This window comes from Chelon labrosus, assembly GCF_963514085.1.
Source record: "Chelon labrosus genome assembly, chromosome: 7".
Classification (NCBI taxonomy): Eukaryota; Metazoa; Chordata; class Actinopteri; order Mugiliformes; family Mugilidae; genus Chelon; species Chelon labrosus.
The window spans coordinates 25,932,949-25,949,514 of NC_140343.1; the positions used below are offsets into that span (position 1 = coordinate 25,932,949).

Sequence of the window (16,566 nt, forward strand, 5' to 3'; positions counted from 1 at the left end):
AGTCTGGGTTGGCACTGCCTACGTGCTGCCATGAGGGCATAGAGACAGACCCAAAACACAGCATGCCAACAGTCTTCAGCAGTGCATCTGTGGGATGCCATGCCACAAGCTGTCCTGTTAAGGGACAGGGGAAGGGGGGAAGGAGGCTTTAGGAAAGGAAGGGAGTTAGCGGGAGGGGGAATCTCTCAAAACAAATCCCAAAACTAAAATAAAGAACCAAAATCGGATTTCTGTAATCTCATAATAATCTGAGTTCTGAGTGACTGAGGTCCTACCTTGTTTGAAAACTGGGAATGTGAGATGGCATTAGCTGCGTGAATGTGCTTGGCAAAGGGCTGCAACGATGACTGACAGCAGTGTCTGACCAAACAGCACTTACCTTGAAATTCTAGGCTGCTCTCCTCTTTTTCATAATGACTGACTATAACTTACTGACTTGGCTTTTACCTGGTTTGGGTTAGTGAAGTGAGTATCCCATGGCAAGCAATTTAAATATCAACCTTTCCTCTTTCTTGAGGAGAGGTAGAAGTGGTTGAAGGAGAGGGTGGGCAGTTTTCATTTTTGAGTGTTAATAGTCAATTTCCAACCCCCTGCCAAGTGGGTTGGAGAAGAAACAGAGAAGCCCTACCTGCTGCATCAAAGGCCACCGTCCGATACTGGATAGGCGGGCTGTAGGGCCCTGGACCTACACTGGTGTGTGCACGTATTTTCACATCATATGCCGAGTTTGGTTTGAGGCTGTTGAGCACATAGCTGGACTGGCTGGGGGGCAAGTGGAGTTCCTGTGGTGCTTCTCCGGTGCCGGCTTCTTTATAGGCCAATGTGTACTCTGTTATTACCCCATTCCTCTCTGCCAGCACTGGTGGGGACCAGGACAGCTGCACTGAGCAACATGTCACATTGGAGCCCTCGTTAATTTGAGGGTATCCCCCTGGCGTATTCTCAGGCACATTGAGTTCCACCACAGCCTCTTCCCCAAAGCCCCCCCTGCTCTTGGCTGAGATTTTAAAGAGATAAGTGGCTCCCCGGTGAATGTTCCCCACAGAGTACTGCCGTTCTTGGGGAGCAAATTCCAGTGTGGCCAAAGGTAAGACATCTTTTCGGCCAAACTGGAGCCTGTAACCCTGCAAGTCCATGCCTTTGGTCAGGTCTGGAGGATCCCACTGAGCCATAGCTGATGTCTCTGAGTCCTGAGCCACTGACAGATAGGGCTGACCAGGCACTGTGCAGATGAAGAAGAAGAAAAAAAACACATTAGTTTCTGTGCTTTTTCAATTACACTTGAATGTGATAAGCTTTAATATCACACACAACTTCTGCACAAACCGAAGAAACATACAGATAAAGTTATACATTTCAGGGTTTCTTGCTAACAATTTGCAATGTCACCAAAGTCATTCATGATTTATATCCATCGAAAGGCTAGGTTGTCATGAATTCTCATCCATTTTCATCCATGTGTTACTGGGAAACAAAGTTTGCATCACAATTAAGGTGATGCACATGTCAGTGATCATTAGTTGAGCTATTGAGCACCTTAACCCCATCGCTGCTGTAAATGGCATCAATATTACAGAAGATGTAGTATAGTTAATTGGCCAGTCAAACAAATACCTGCAGCAGATATTTCAGATTATACTACAAGATAATGTTGTATGGTACAATAAAAGAGTGGAATTTAGTTCAAGAATTCTCTGTTGCGATAACAAAACTACCCTCAGAAAACTACTCCATAAAACATAGTCAGGTTGTGTTAAATGGCGATGTGGAAGATCCTCAGAGCCTTCAAATTCTTGAGTGATCGCTGTACCCATTACCATTTCATGACACACGAGGGCTCTAGCCAAAATCATTTCAGTATCACAAAGCATCACTAAAACTTTAAGCAAAGAACAGTGCCTCTTTTTTCAGCTGGAGTCATCTCTTGTTGTAAAATGGATGATCTACACTTGGGGTCTAGACGCTATTCTTCAGAGCGGCCCAGTTTTGCTGCTCTTATGGATGACACATGTCTCATCTTAACCCTCCTTTTAAAGGCCCCATCACTAAGATTGAGGCAGCAGTAGTTATGGGAAGCCTTCTATTCTCTAGCTGCCGTCAAAGCTTCCTGAGAGATGAGTGTGGCTCTGATCTGTACTTGAGCCACATTTCTCTCGATTCAGTCATCTACGCCCCTGTGTTCTTAAAATGCAATGTAGTGCCGGGACAAATAATCGACAAATATTAGGGAAGTTGCGATTGCAAACATGCATATTGTTGGTAAAGGTCCTCACCAGCGAACATGTCATTTTTGTATAATGAGAGGCCGATACAACAAAAGAAAGCAGTTGAAGAAACACACTGTTGTTCATTTACAACTATGAATTTAATTTAGTGCATCTACGTGAGACTGGTGAGAATATTGACAATCTCTGTATTTGTGGTTCAAATAGCTTGCCAACTTTGTCTGCAAACTGGCTCTACAGCAAATTGGTTAAACTTAGCAGTGAGAGCTATCTCAGCATAAATGATGAATGCTGAATAAGCTGAATACAAACTGTGAACTCTAGTTGAATGTGGAACATGCATTTCATTGTTTTCTTAAGCAGCCACAATGATGGAAATATTTAACTTCTTCATCAGTGTAAGTACAAAGTTACAATCTATACATTGAAATTTTAGCGTCCATTTAACTTTTTTTTTTTTTTTTTTGAATTTGCATCTTAATTACATTTGCACATGCAGGGTACGTCTTCACGAATGTGCCAAGATATAGGCCCTGGTTTGCAGTCAGCTTCATCTCCTATATCACTATCCCAGCTGCACACCTAGCTATTTGGCTTTTCGCCCAGTATGGACTTAAAGTAATTTGGAGAAGCGAACATTCGTCTACAGGCAACAGTACTCGCTCTCAGTGGAATAGTATCCAGTATTGTACCAGTGTGTCTGTGTATATGTCTACAATATAGTATTTTGTGCCAAGATGTAAGTCCTAATGTGAATCTAGTGAAACAAAAAACACACAGCAATCCACTCTATACATACCTTTTCTCATATTCCTATATTTCTCTTTGCAAATGTCGTCATTTTGAAGACTGTTGCTAGAGGAAGGTGGGGGATGGTGGGTAGATGGTGGCTACTCAGCTGAGCTTTTGCCGGTAATGGAAAGGCGGGGGCGAGGTGTTAGGTGAGACGAATGCTCCTAATACTCCTTGGCTACATTCTATAGCTCAGCTTGCTGTCATTTGAAAGCCCTCTCTGCACTCATGCTCTCATGCCCACTGCTAATCAAGGACACCGAATTGGAGATAATCATCCTGCGATGACTCCCTGTCTTTGCTTTTCTTTCTATATATCTGTGCTTCACTCCTAAAGTCAACAGGTTGCCATATGTTTCCGTTACAGCCTTTGTGGCCCCAAAAGATTTGTAATTTGTACATCTAAAACTGTGGCTGATTGCATACTAGGGAAAGGGATCACGGATACTGGGCCAGCAGATTGGTGTTGGGAGAGGAGGGTGCACGGGGCGATTGTTCACGGTGTGTGACTGTGGTGTTACAGGGTGATGATAAAGAGGATGAGGGCATGGTAAGGGGGTGAAAAATGAGTGAATAAGTGATGATGAAGGTGACTGGGGACAAGGAGCAATCAGCAGCAAAGAGGGCCCAACAGGGATATGAGGATTCAGAGGTTTGTGTGTGTGGGTGTGTGTGTGTGTGGGTGTGTGTGTATACATGAGTGGTTCTGGGGTTTCTGGACACCGTGATTGTCCCTCTTCACCTCTTTTCTGTGCCCCCCTCCCTTATTCTTTCCTCATTTCTTCACTTCTCCTCTTGCACAGAGGCCAATTCTCACTTTTCATTTCCTGGCATCCTCCCATTCCTTTCTATACGTCCATTTCAGGGTCGACCTGGGTTCAATCCCCCCTCGTGGGCCTCCCGGCACGTTTCCCATCAGGCCACGGTATTAAAAGCAGGCCGTTGACACTCACGCAGCCTGACCGAGGAGGGGGCAATCAGGTTTCCCTCTCATTTCCTCCCTCTCTCATATCAGCATATACATAGCAACACACCATCTCTGTGCTTGCTCACTATTCACATAGACGCACTTTTAAACGCCCGTCACCGAGGTTCACTGCTTTATTTTGCTTTTTTTTTTTTTTTTTAAATGGAATAAAATCTCCCACTAATCAAGTTGTAATTACAGCATCCGCATGTTGACTTTAATATCTAAGAGCATAGGTGGGGGGGTAGGGGGATGTCTTTTGTAACCTCAAAGGTCATGACAAATCCTTCTGTCTCTCACACCTTCATTTTTCCTTTACTTCTGTTTGTGTAGTCTACTTACTGTAGGAGTAAATGTGTGTCTGTGTGCCAGGGGTTCACAGAGGGTAGTAATTGGTATGGAAGGGGAAATGTCATGGAGACAAATTTGCAATACAATTCACATGGCCCATTTGGAGAGCAAGAAGCAAGAACAAAGAGAGTGACAGGAAGAGAGAAAGGAAGAGGGCCATAACAATGATGTTTCCTCACCCGACCAAAATAACAATTAGGAAATTACTAATTATGCACTCATGGACTCAGGATGATATTTCATGCCAGTTGTCTGCAATCAGCACTGGAATACTTGTAACCTTTTGAACCTGCACATAAGCATCGAAGGACGCAGCAAGTACTACGAGTTTACACGTGAGAGCGTATCCAGTCAAAGTGTTAGCGCAGAATACCCAGCTAATGTCTTCACTACCTGTCTAACAATGTGAGTGCATTCAGTTGAATCTATTTCTAATATCACTCTACCTTGGAATGCAGTATCTGAATAATGCAGCTCACCAAGCATAATTACACACTGTTCAGTAATTACATTTATCCATTCATTATTTCTTTCTCCAGGCTCAGATGATTTTTTTTTACTTGACTTGACTCTGAAAGGAGCACAGACTATATATCAGTCAGATTTAAACAAGAAAAAAAAAAGGGAGGTCAATGGTTCCTGCTCTTTTCAACCAAATCTGGTGCTCGAATGGTTCTAGCAAAACACCTTTAGACGCAAACATGCAAAAAACACAGTTTCAGTTCACTCCTTAAAAGGAAGAGTTTGGCAAGCACAATGTTTTAAAAAAAAGCCACGTTTCAAACCTGGCTTTCATGCAGCAAACAAAGGCAGTTCCAACCACAGAATAAAAACATTTTTTATATTCTTTTGGATACTTTCCTATATACCAAAATACCAGAAACGCTTGATGGAATGTCTGGACGATGAAAAGGCTCGGCCATTGATGTGAATCGACTATTTAGTGGCACAAAAGCATACTCTCTTTGTCATGATGTGATGTATTGATGTCGTCTATCGGGCCTTTCAAGACCAAGGCTATGACGTCGAGACTTTCTAAGGCAATTGTTCTCCTTGAGTGCATGCTTGTCTGCTAAAATATTTTTTAAAAAAGTTTTAAAAGGGCATACATGATGGTGAACTGCTTGAAAGAGTGATATAATTATAGTGGATATAATTATAGTGGACCATTATAGATAACTCAGTTTATGATTTTACGTTTGTTGATCCAATTTTATTATATTAGATACAGTGTCAGATTTAAATTTTTGTACATACTTTCAAATTGACACTTTCTTTTTATGAATTCATCTACCAGATCTTAAGAGTGAATTAATACGAGCAAGCAAGAAGAAGGGCTTGTTGATTAGTGTCTAATAAGAAGCTGGCCTTTGTAATTAAATGGATTGATACTGTGGAACTGATGTATAATTTGATTTTGTCACAGTTGCTCATGTCGTTTGATCTCCTGTTTTTATCACTCGGTAAAAACTCAGTCCCCAGAGAACATTTGAAGTCTCTTGTGTTTACTGCGTGATACAGATCTCTAAGAAGCTTCCATGTTGTTTCAGAAATTTCATGAGGTCATCCCAACCTTCCTATAAAAAAAGGACAGCTACTTTACCTTCAAGAAAATCAGTTTCTCCCCCCCCACCCCCCTTCCATCTTGCACCTCTTCCACCTGTTCCATTTATCCCGGCCTCTGACATAAACCATCTTTAGAATTCAATAATAGCAATAAAGAAAGGGCTTTCCCTGTGAGGGACAAACAGAATGCTTTAGACCGGCATATCACTCAGCCGGCCCTGACAGAAGGATCGAGAGTGACAGCACTCACTTGGGACCCATTTGGCAGCATTTGGGCTCCTTGACACCTGTAACACATACACCTGCCAGAATCTGGGAAATTAGCCTATGTTTGTGTGTACGGGGTGTTGGGTTGTGAGAATGTACCATAGTATAGGTTCGCATATGATATGATTCACTAGGTGGGAGCGCAGGCATGTGTGCAGTTGTGTACATATAGGCTCTCTGAAGCCTCTAAAAGCCAGCTGGCACGGATTCTCACACAAAAGGGGCGCTCCTATCTTGGTATGATGCTTTATTTTCTTTCAAGGATGGCTTTAACACTCCGAGGCACCAGCCTTGCAGGTTTAGATCATGTTCATGGTACCTGAGCTCCTAGCTCCCGGAAAAGGGTGTTCTCACGAGGGAAAAAAATGGAAGACAAGGCTTTGTAGAGTGCAAGCACTGGCATCCAATATTTTATCCTTGCAGCTGAAACCAAAGGAGCAACAGGGGGTTTCATGTTGTCCTAATCCGTCTGAAAAATCTCCCAGCGACTTAAACCATGTCCTTGATCTCCCAAAAAATTCTACAGATAGTTTTCTGAACCTGACTCAAATGATAAGTACACCACTGCTAGAAGTAAAGACCAACTTAGTCTGAGTCTGAGATGTATCTCAAATACAATTTGGTCGTTAAATAGACTCTTATTTCAATGTCATGTATTTTAAAAGGAAAAGTCCTAACACGAGGACCCCTTACACACTCTACTTCTACTTATTTTAAGTTCAAATCAGTTCAGTTCAGTTCTCTAAATGAGGGTGCCCAGCATTGAAACCTGCATGGAAATAATGAGGAACCATTGAGCAAAGTACCCTTCACTAAGAAGAAAGAACATGCGACCTTTGTTGCTAAATCAACAAAGGTTCTATGACCCAACCAATGAATAAATGATTATCTTGCTACTGACCTGCCCCTTTGGTCACCACCAGTTTGGGTTTACTCCGAGCTCCGTCCCCTTTGGTGGTGTATGCTGCCACCGTGATGGAGTAAGTGGTGTCCGGCTTGAGTCCTCCAATGACCATTTCCTACGGGAGACATGGAAGAGACGGGAAAGGGAAAATGTCAAAATGCGTTCTGAATATTTCATGATTTGACCCCATTGTGAAGCTCAAACTGCCTTACGCAGAATGTTAATCTGAGTCAAGTGTCCTGATCCTCTTTATTAATTTCCACGGGGCACGCATTTAGCGCAACGTCTCCACCTGTTTAACATGAGGCTATTCCATTACGTAAATCCTAAGAGCTGTCAAGGTGGAGGAGGGACATTATATGTATGTAAATGGAAAGTAGCCCCATGGATTCCTTTAGCAACCTCACAATCAACAACCTAACTTTGATAAATGCATGCTGAATACATACTAGCCATTCACCAGCAGTTTTTACCTAAGCCATTAAGTTTCCTCTTCAAAGAGAGGCTTCCGATCAATTCTAATGAATCTTTCAAGGGAGCAGGTTTGAACGAATGCAGAATGAGGTTTTTAACAGGCTGCTTGGCAGAGGGATGGGAGAAGTCAATAAAGGTAAATGAGCTATAAGTACTGTCTTGCACTTGACATGGTAATCGTGTAACGCAGGTGGACTGGGGTTTCAAATCTGGGTTCAAAACAAGGGCTACAATTTAATTTAAAAGAGCTGATGAGGATTTTGATTTGGCTTCAAGGGTGACACAGAGACATTCTGTAAACTACTATATCAATAAATTCAACTTAAAGCAGGACAATAACTCCAATGCAACACGTTTAAAAAACAAAATTAGATTAAAAATCACAAACACACGCACAGAAAAAAGAATAAAACACACACGCCACCAGAGCACAAGACAAAACACACTACATCAGCACTCACAATGAAGTAGCATTAGCATTCCAAGCACAGAGGACAGTGGATAATGCATCTGCCGTCATTTTGTACAGGTTATCTGGAAACACAACTTTGCCCCTTCTTTTTCTTTCTTCGCATCAAATTAAGATAACAAAAGTGCGGAGAAGCCTCAGAGCCCCAAACTCAATTGGAGGGGTTCAAGTAAACTGTGAATCCGACCAGGTTGATGCAATACCCACTGTTTATAACCTGTCACAGACACAAAGCACTCAGGCGAAACTTCGTACTCACATATTCGGCTGTATCGTCCGTTTCCCACTAACCCCCCCGCCATAGAGGAGAGTGCAGGAGAGAGAGAAAGCAATTTTTTTTTTTTTTTTTAAAGAAAGGGAAAAAGAGAAATAGGATTGTGAGAGACGGGGGCATTAGGGGGTCGGGAGAAGAGGATGGGTATCAGAAACAGGTCACTAGTTTTGTGAGATCAGGAGAGAGACAAGATGTTTGAAGCACATGTTGTAAGGGACAAATGGAATAAGGTCTTTTATTACGTTACCTCAATGTTAAAAGAATTGCTTACTACAGCCAATAATGACTTTAAGATGTTACTTTCAGGGGTTGAATAATGACTGCTTAGTCTATGCATTGCTTCGGACTGTATTATTTGTACTCTTGAATTCAAGAGTGAACTAAATGCCAAAAAAAACACAGTGATGCTGGTGGAATTTGGCCTGAGTGGACCCTTAATTTATGTGCAATGAATAGTTTTTGATTCATTCATCCTCAAACTACGTACCATTGCAAACATGGCATTCAGCTATTTTTTCCTGTGTTGTTTACCTTTTTTAAGGCTATAATTTCCATTTGGATGATTGCTACTGTGCAGAAAAGGCTCACTTTGTAAGGATTTCCCAAGAATTGTCTGGACAGAAGTTTTGTAAAAAGAAAAACAAAAAAAATGGGGGAGGGGGATCACTACTATTCTGTCAAACAAGGCCGACTTTTGTCCAAATGTTTTCATGCCAATTTCAACCCTACCCCTCTACCCGGCACAAAATACCGTAATCAGCATTTTAGGTGAGTCTTTGCCTTTGATACAAGCACAAAGTCAGATATTCTTATGGAGGATGTTTCTATAAATAAGGGTCCAGACATTACTAATATAAGCCATGGAGGCAGAAGAGGGAGGACAAGATGAGTGAAGCTTTGATTATACTTCTTGTTGTGGGCTGAGGGGGAAAGAATTTTACAGCAATAAGAAATGAAATCCAAGAAGGAAGAGCACCCATACAGCGCCTCACTCTGCAGCAATATTTGCACAGCCACAACAGCATGATTTAACACACAACTTACAGTTTCTATCAGGAAAAAGTCCATACATTTGCAATTTTACTGCAAAGACTGTATTGATGCACAGTAGTATAAGCACGTCTATCTGGCTGAATTTATATTTGTCTGATTACGTAGGGAAGCTGAGAGATGGTCATACCTGGGCGTCAGCCAGCATGACATCTTTGATGAGGGGCTGCCCGCGTGATTCGCCATTTTCCACGCGCACATAGTGAACCTGGTAGCCACGGATCTGACCGTTCTGCTTGCCCGGGATCAGGGAACGCCACATCACCTTAAGTGCGGTGGAGTTGAGGACCTCCACCTCCACCCGCCTTGGAGGAGCCCCAGGAACTATGAGGAAAAAAAATTGTCAACTCAGAGTGTATTCCTAAAGAATCAGGATTCTGATCAACCATGTTTAGATGTTGGTGCTTAATTCAGTAAGTGCAATAAACATTAAAATAAAAGGCTTCATATACATTAAAATAAAAGGCAACATTATGACCACATTCCCAATATTGTGTAGGTCTCCCCTAGGTCTCCCTTGTGCCTCCAAAACAGTTGTGACTCATCAGAGAATGGACATGGGCCTTGGGCCTAACAGTTGTTAGTGGGGGCCTTTGGGTCCTATGGGTTGAGGAGAGGGGCCTCTGTGGATCATCCCACACATACTTGACCAGTTTGGGATCTAGTGAATTTGGAGGCCAGGTCAAAAACTTGTGTCGTTTTTCATGTTTTTTTGTTTTTTTTTATTTGTTCCTAAATCGTTTTTGTGTGTGTGTCTGTGTCAGGCTGCATCCTGCTGGGGATGGCTGCTGCCATCAAGGAGTGTCATTGCTATGGGGTGGGGGTGCCTGGTCTGGTTTAGGTGGGTGCTACATGTCTAAGTAACATCCACATGAATGCCAGGTCCAAAAGTTTCCCAGCAGAAGACCGAATTGCCATAAGATGATGTTATTTACGTCTCCTGACAGTGGTTTTAATGTTGTGGCTGTTTGGTGCATATTTCCACACTATTTATAAGAGAAATACAAGACAAGAGATGTACGTGACACTGATATCATCATGACATTAATAAATCCATGACGCACACACACATGCACACAATATCCTTGTAATGTACCGACAACAGGCAAGAATGATAGACAGACATTAAAAAGCAACACACACACTTCCAACAACACCATATCTTCCATCAAACAGACACACACCATTTCCACTTTCTCCTGTCCCTCCCACCTCTTTCAGAAAGTGCCTGCCTGTAGGAAGCCTTGTCTCTCAGTCATAATGAAAAACCTTTATGGCAAGCCTTGCGTCCAGACCTTACCGTGAGCCATGATCTGTCCCTTGCCGTGATGGATGTGCCATTAATATAATTCTTCACCTCAAACAGCTTCCATTTGCTCCTACACAAACACTTTGGGTCCCTTTCTTCCACCCCCTAAATCACAGCCCCCATTTGCCCCATCTTCTTCAGGAACGTGCACCGGCCTTGTTTATTACCCGAATCTTTTCTACCTTTTAGCCCTGGCTCTTATTTCTCTACCTGGCACTTCTCTGTCACACATTATTATAATCGTAACGACACCAGAAAATTTGTTGCAGCTATCGTCAGAGAATTGTGGCTTTCGCTTCTGCAATCTCTGACCGGTGTCTTTTTAAAACAGGCAAGGCTTTAAGCTCGTCCGTTCTGTCGGGCCTGCTGTACATCAGTGTCAGAAAAAAATGCTTGAAATGCTTTGGTAATGGATGTGAAATGGATCGTGGAGAATAGAAGCCAATGTCTGCCATCCGTCAATGATTCAGATGTGCTCTGACATGCTCAAATCTGCACTTCTCAGTACATGTATTTTACTGTTCTACTTCTCTCCGCCTTTGTCATTTAGCTTCTGCTATCCAACTCCGAGCTGTGTCATATTTATTTTTTGTTCTGTCTAGGTGGAGATGTTTTTGCAAGCATCACGTTTTTTTACAGGAACTGTATTTGCTGCGGAAATCTAGTACGGAATGTTTTTTTTATTTTTTTCTTCTTCCATCAAATGACCATAAGGGAATAGAATAAAAAATCTGTTCATGCGTTCAGCATTTCACTTTTCAACAGAGGTGGTCAATTGAGCATATTTTCAACAGTTTAACAACAGCTTGGTTTACTGTTTGAGTCAAGACTCCAGTGCAATGCTCAAGGGCACTGCAACAGTGGTTACCAAGCGCAGGGAGAGTTTTATTCATTCCGTTTCATGAGCCAGATTTCCATGAGAATTTCTGTTGCCACCTTAGATGTACACATGCCTTTAACATCTAACTGTCAGCCCCATAAATGCTCAGAGAGTCATAGCCTTACAGGGTACTTCACTCATAAGCGCTAATGGCTCACAGATGAGCAATAGAATAATGTTAAAAGCCCTGAGACATTAAAACCACCTTCCTAATATTGTGTAGGTCTCCCTTGTGCCTTTGAAACAATTGTGACTCATCAGAGAATGGACATGGACCTTCTGAGGGTGTCCTGTGGTGTCTGGCAACAGGACGTTAGCATTGGAAGTCTTTGGGTCATACAGATCGAGGGGGAGGGGCCTCTGTGGATCAGGGTTATTTAAACACATCCTGCAGATGCTCAATCCGTTTGGCAATGTCTCAACGTTGGACTTTTTATTTTTATATTGTTGTGCAAGCTGCATTGTCCTGCTGGATAAGGTTGTGGCCATCAGGAGTAGTTGTTGCCACGGGGTGGGTGTGTGACAACATTTAGGTGTGTCGTATGTGTCTAAATACATCGACATGAATGCCAGGATCAGAGGTTTCCCAGGAGAATGATCAATGTTATTCACTTCCCCTGTCAGTGGTTTTAAAGCTGTGGCTGATCTGTGTATTTTGTTTCAAGAGGAAAATGCTTGATTTCCCCAAGTGTGATATTTATTGTTAATGATTTCTTTCATGGGGTTTACACAACACTATATCATTCTGATATTTAAGGACTATTTGATATGTATTTGAAACCATGCAACTAAAACTGAACAGCTATGCAGAAAACCAGTCACTCACGCACATACAAAGACAAAAACAGCCATAACCAAAGACACATGCACCATCAAACTCACATACAACGCTTTAATCTCTTGATAAAGTCTGATCTCTACACAATAGGGATTCACTGTACCGTCTTCATCTGTCCGACAGATTAAAGGCTCGCTCTCAGGGCCCGACCCAATCACAGTGGAAGCGGACACAGTGATGCGGTACTGGGTCCACTTTTCCAGTCGCTGCAGCAACACCTGCTCTTCAGTGGCAGACACAGCCGCCTCCTCGACTGGTTCACCGTCGTCACTGGCCCCCTCTGACAGGCCCACCACCTGGTAGCGCACCCCATACCCCGCCAGGGCACCATTCTGACTCTTCAGAGGCGGGGGGCGCCAACTTACCAACAAGGTGGTGGAGCTGGCGCTTCTGCACTTAATGTCTTGAGGGGGAGCTGAGGGCTCTGGTGAGGTGGAAAGGACAGGAAGCAAGGAAGGGGGTCGAGGACGAGGAGGATGGGAAGGAGGGGGGAAGGGGGGAGTGAAAAACAAAAAAATAAAAAAGATGGGAGAGATAAAGAAAATGAAAAAAAAGGAAAATTCAAGAACTCAAATAAAAAGCAATACGAATAATTCAAACCAAATTGCAAAAGAAAGACGAAGGCAAAATGTTTAAAACAAAACTAAAAATCATCAAGCAAATGTCAAACAGAAGAGGCATAAATGGACAACGGCACAAGCTTGTAATAATGAATCAAGATGGCTGACCTGGAGAGACACCTGAGGATAAGATGCTAGATATGCTTTATGGTAGTTTTATTAGCAATAGGAGGTATTAAAGCTCCATACTGCCGTGTGTTACTGCTACTAAAGCACTGAGCAAAGGCTTTAATCCTTACCAACTCAATATCCGCATATAAGGCAGCCATGAGCACCAAATTTTTTAATTCTGGGTGTCTGCAGTTTTAGCTATCACTAAGCCCTTTGGCTGGCAAAACAAACTCCAATAGCTTAATATCATGTTTGGAAAGCCAGCAAGAAATTAAAGGATAAAATTAATATACAGTTCAAATATGCACCAGGACTTTATGGCTAATAAATATAACCAAGTAATTAAAATTTTAACAGCATTAAAACATTCTAACATGGCGGCTGTTATCTGTGTTGGAATTCTTTGAAAGCAAATTGAGACCTACACATCTGTGAACTTTCTAAATCAAACTCCTTTTGCGCCTTTTGTTTCTCATCTGTGCCGAGCTCTTAGACAGCCTTTGCTTGTCCTGCGAGTGTGCTGCGCAGGCTGCGATAAAATGTTTCCCTTCTCATCCAGAATTTGGTATTACGCAGATAGGAAGGCAAAAAAAATATTTCATATGATGCTTTTATGTGAGGATGTATTGCTTCCATCTTGGGGTGACAAACCCAGTTCATTATTACATTTGTTTTTTGTTTTTTTTTGTCTGATATGTAGGTAGATATGGCTCATAAATCAGAACCAAAATGAAATATCATCTGGAATAAAGGCATTCCACGGGCATCAAGTTAAGAAACAAAATGAAATAAAAACAAATGGAAACGAACAGCATGTTTTCATTCCAAAATAAAGGCTGAAGAAATAAATCATGAACTGAAGGAGGGTACTGGGAAATGAATTTCTCTGTAACCCAGGTGACTCGAAAGAAAGAACCACAACAACAGTTAAGGTTCAAAATGACAACTCATGAGAAAACATGAAAAAAACAACAACAACAGGATACTCAGCATAAAAGGAAAATAAGAACATTTAACTTTAAAGAAAAATATATAAAAAATTAAAATAAATCACAAACATTGCCTGTATCATACGTACCTGACTCCCAAATATACACAATTTTAAAGACTTTCTTACCGCCAGCACCTGACTACAGAGCGCGCTTACTCTAGAGTCAAGGACCGGCAACTCTTTCTCTCCCAGGAAGCTTCCCAGAAATTTGGAGATGGATTCACATGTTTGAATCTATAAAGGTCTTTAATTTGGATCCATTGAGAGTCAGCTTTGGACGCATTTTGGGGTAACTGGGAGGGAGAGTGTTGGCTCCGGTGCTGTAGCCAGGGCTGTTTAATACTGTATGGTTGGGCCAGAGGGTCCACAAGGCTGTGAGAGGGGAAGGCATCGGGGCAAAACTCACTCCCGAGATATTCTGTTCTCGTGCATTTGGCCAAGCAACGTCCTTCCTTGTTAACAATTTGTCCAAATAAATCCCATTTCATAGCCCCATGCCTGTGTATCTGCTTACTGACATTTTGAGAGAATGCCACGACACAAGAATAGAGGAAGTGAAAGAATTCATAAAGGTTTAATGATAGTGTTCTGACTATACTGTTACTTTGGTTAAAAAAGCTTTTTTTTTTAAAATGAATATAAAAATGGGAGTTTCGACTACAAGACAGACCGTCTCCCATTTAAAACAGAATGTTCCAGCACACAACAAATAAAACAGGACTCCCGCCACAGTTCCCAAACCCTTCCCTGTGTCCAATGGGCTTATTTACTTAAGGTCTTACTGGATTTTGAGCCTTTCAGCGTCTTCCCTTCGCTCATATTGTATTTGCAAACTCTCCACGTCAAGAATGATTGCTCAGTTCTCAATCTTTGCGGTACGGGAAAAGGCTGTGAATCTGACAGGGACCATGCTATCACAGTGCACAGGCATCCTCATGCCTGATAACAGTTTAAGACTGGCTGGGGCACAGCTTTAATAAAGTACATATCCCATGAAGGCCAGTGGCAGGATTATGGATACTAGAACTATACAACCACAAAAGAGGAAACTCAGCTAATGCTCCACTTGAGGTTCTTTTGAAGCTTTCCTGAAAGAGTTTCCTAAATGCTTTTTGACAAATAATTAGTCATGTCTGCATTCATATCCTTCTCTTTGACTTTTAAGTTTGCTGTGATGTGACCGCGAGCTCTGGGTATAAAGTTTGCAATGTGATCTAACAGTGGCATACCTAATCATTATGACTACCTTGCACACACTAATGCTAACAGTTTAGCAACAATGGCTATTACCCAAGTGTGTTGTCAGCTCCTAAAATGACAGACTTCCAGTCGTTTTGCTATTGCAGTTTAAGAACACGCCTGCATTTGAACTGTACTTTCATCAGAAGCCTTGAATGACAGGATGTTCGTATTTGTAGATCATTATGGAATTAATCCCCCCGATGCCAAATGGCCATGCTGTGGCTCGCACAAATATTCCAATATATCTAAAAACCCACAGCAATTACACTAAGTGGGGGGGCTAAACTGCTTGTTTGGTTAAATACAGAGGATTTAGAATCTGCCACTTTAATTTGAGAGATAGCACTTGACTGGCTACTGGCAGGTTCTAGGTATAATCTAAATGTGTAACAAAGCCTGACAATCCAGGACCTTGGCTCATAGCTCATCGCAAGGCATGAAATTAATTCTGACGCTATGAAATGGGATTCCTATCTGCCACTCTGGAGCCCTGCAGTCCCCTAACACCCACCCCCGTGGTCTATCTCAGGTCCTGTTACCATGCCTTGCAATTGGGTAACAGCTAGAGGAATGCTGGAAGCCCTCCCAACTCTCGGGTTGCGGGCCCCCCTCCGGCCACGTCTGAATGGTCTCACAAAAAATGGTCTCAACCTGGTCTGACTGAGGCAGAATACCCACTGAGGCCTTGTTTCTAAATGAGGGCCACTGTTGCCAGAAACATCTTCTGTATTTATTTCATCCTGCTATAATACAGGCCAAGAGAAAAGAATAACCCAATTAAACAAATTTTTGTGTTTTTTAGATAATTTGGAATCAATCCCAATGGAGCAAATAAAGAGAATTCCAATTCAGTTACAGTATTTCTTTTTTTGACTTTTCACAAGTCCTTGACAGAGTGGTCCCCATGACAAGAACCTCTGGTAATGCCACTTGAACTGAGCACAAACTTCAACAATCTGAATATTTTTTACCACACATAGTAATAATAAGACAACAAAGCATACTGGAAAAATCATGTTGTCTGTCTTTCTTTACACTTTGTGGCAAAGTGTTTCAGTCTGCCAGACATCAGGCAAGATGGATTCAAATGTGAATAAAAGTTGAGTTGCACAAATTCCACGCAGCCATTGCATTGTAATGTGTTTTGAATAGAATGGCCATAACTAAATAACTTTTTTTTTAATGCACTAAGATGTCTTTTCTTTTGTGAGTATGTGGCACTTCTTTGTAGTAATA

At 42.0% G+C, this 16,566-nt stretch overlaps 1 protein-coding gene across 3 annotated transcripts in view; it reads right to left on the reverse strand.

Moving 5' to 3' along the window:
- Window positions 1-16,566, reverse strand: part of ptprsa (protein tyrosine phosphatase receptor type Sa) — a 162,845-nt gene that overhangs the window by 40,672 nt on the left and 105,607 nt on the right. For all 3 annotated transcript variants that reach the window (XM_084548606.1, XM_084548605.1, XM_084548604.1), the window contains 4 exons: window positions 12,470-12,790; window positions 9,470-9,663; window positions 7,070-7,187; window positions 629-1,222 (listed from right to left, as the gene is read on the reverse strand). In XM_084548606.1, coding sequence (XP_084404732.1) covers window positions 629-1,222; window positions 7,070-7,187; window positions 9,470-9,663; window positions 12,470-12,790 — 1,227 coding nt within the window. The remainder of the gene's footprint in view (window positions 1-628; window positions 1,223-7,069; window positions 7,188-9,469; window positions 9,664-12,469; window positions 12,791-16,566) is intronic.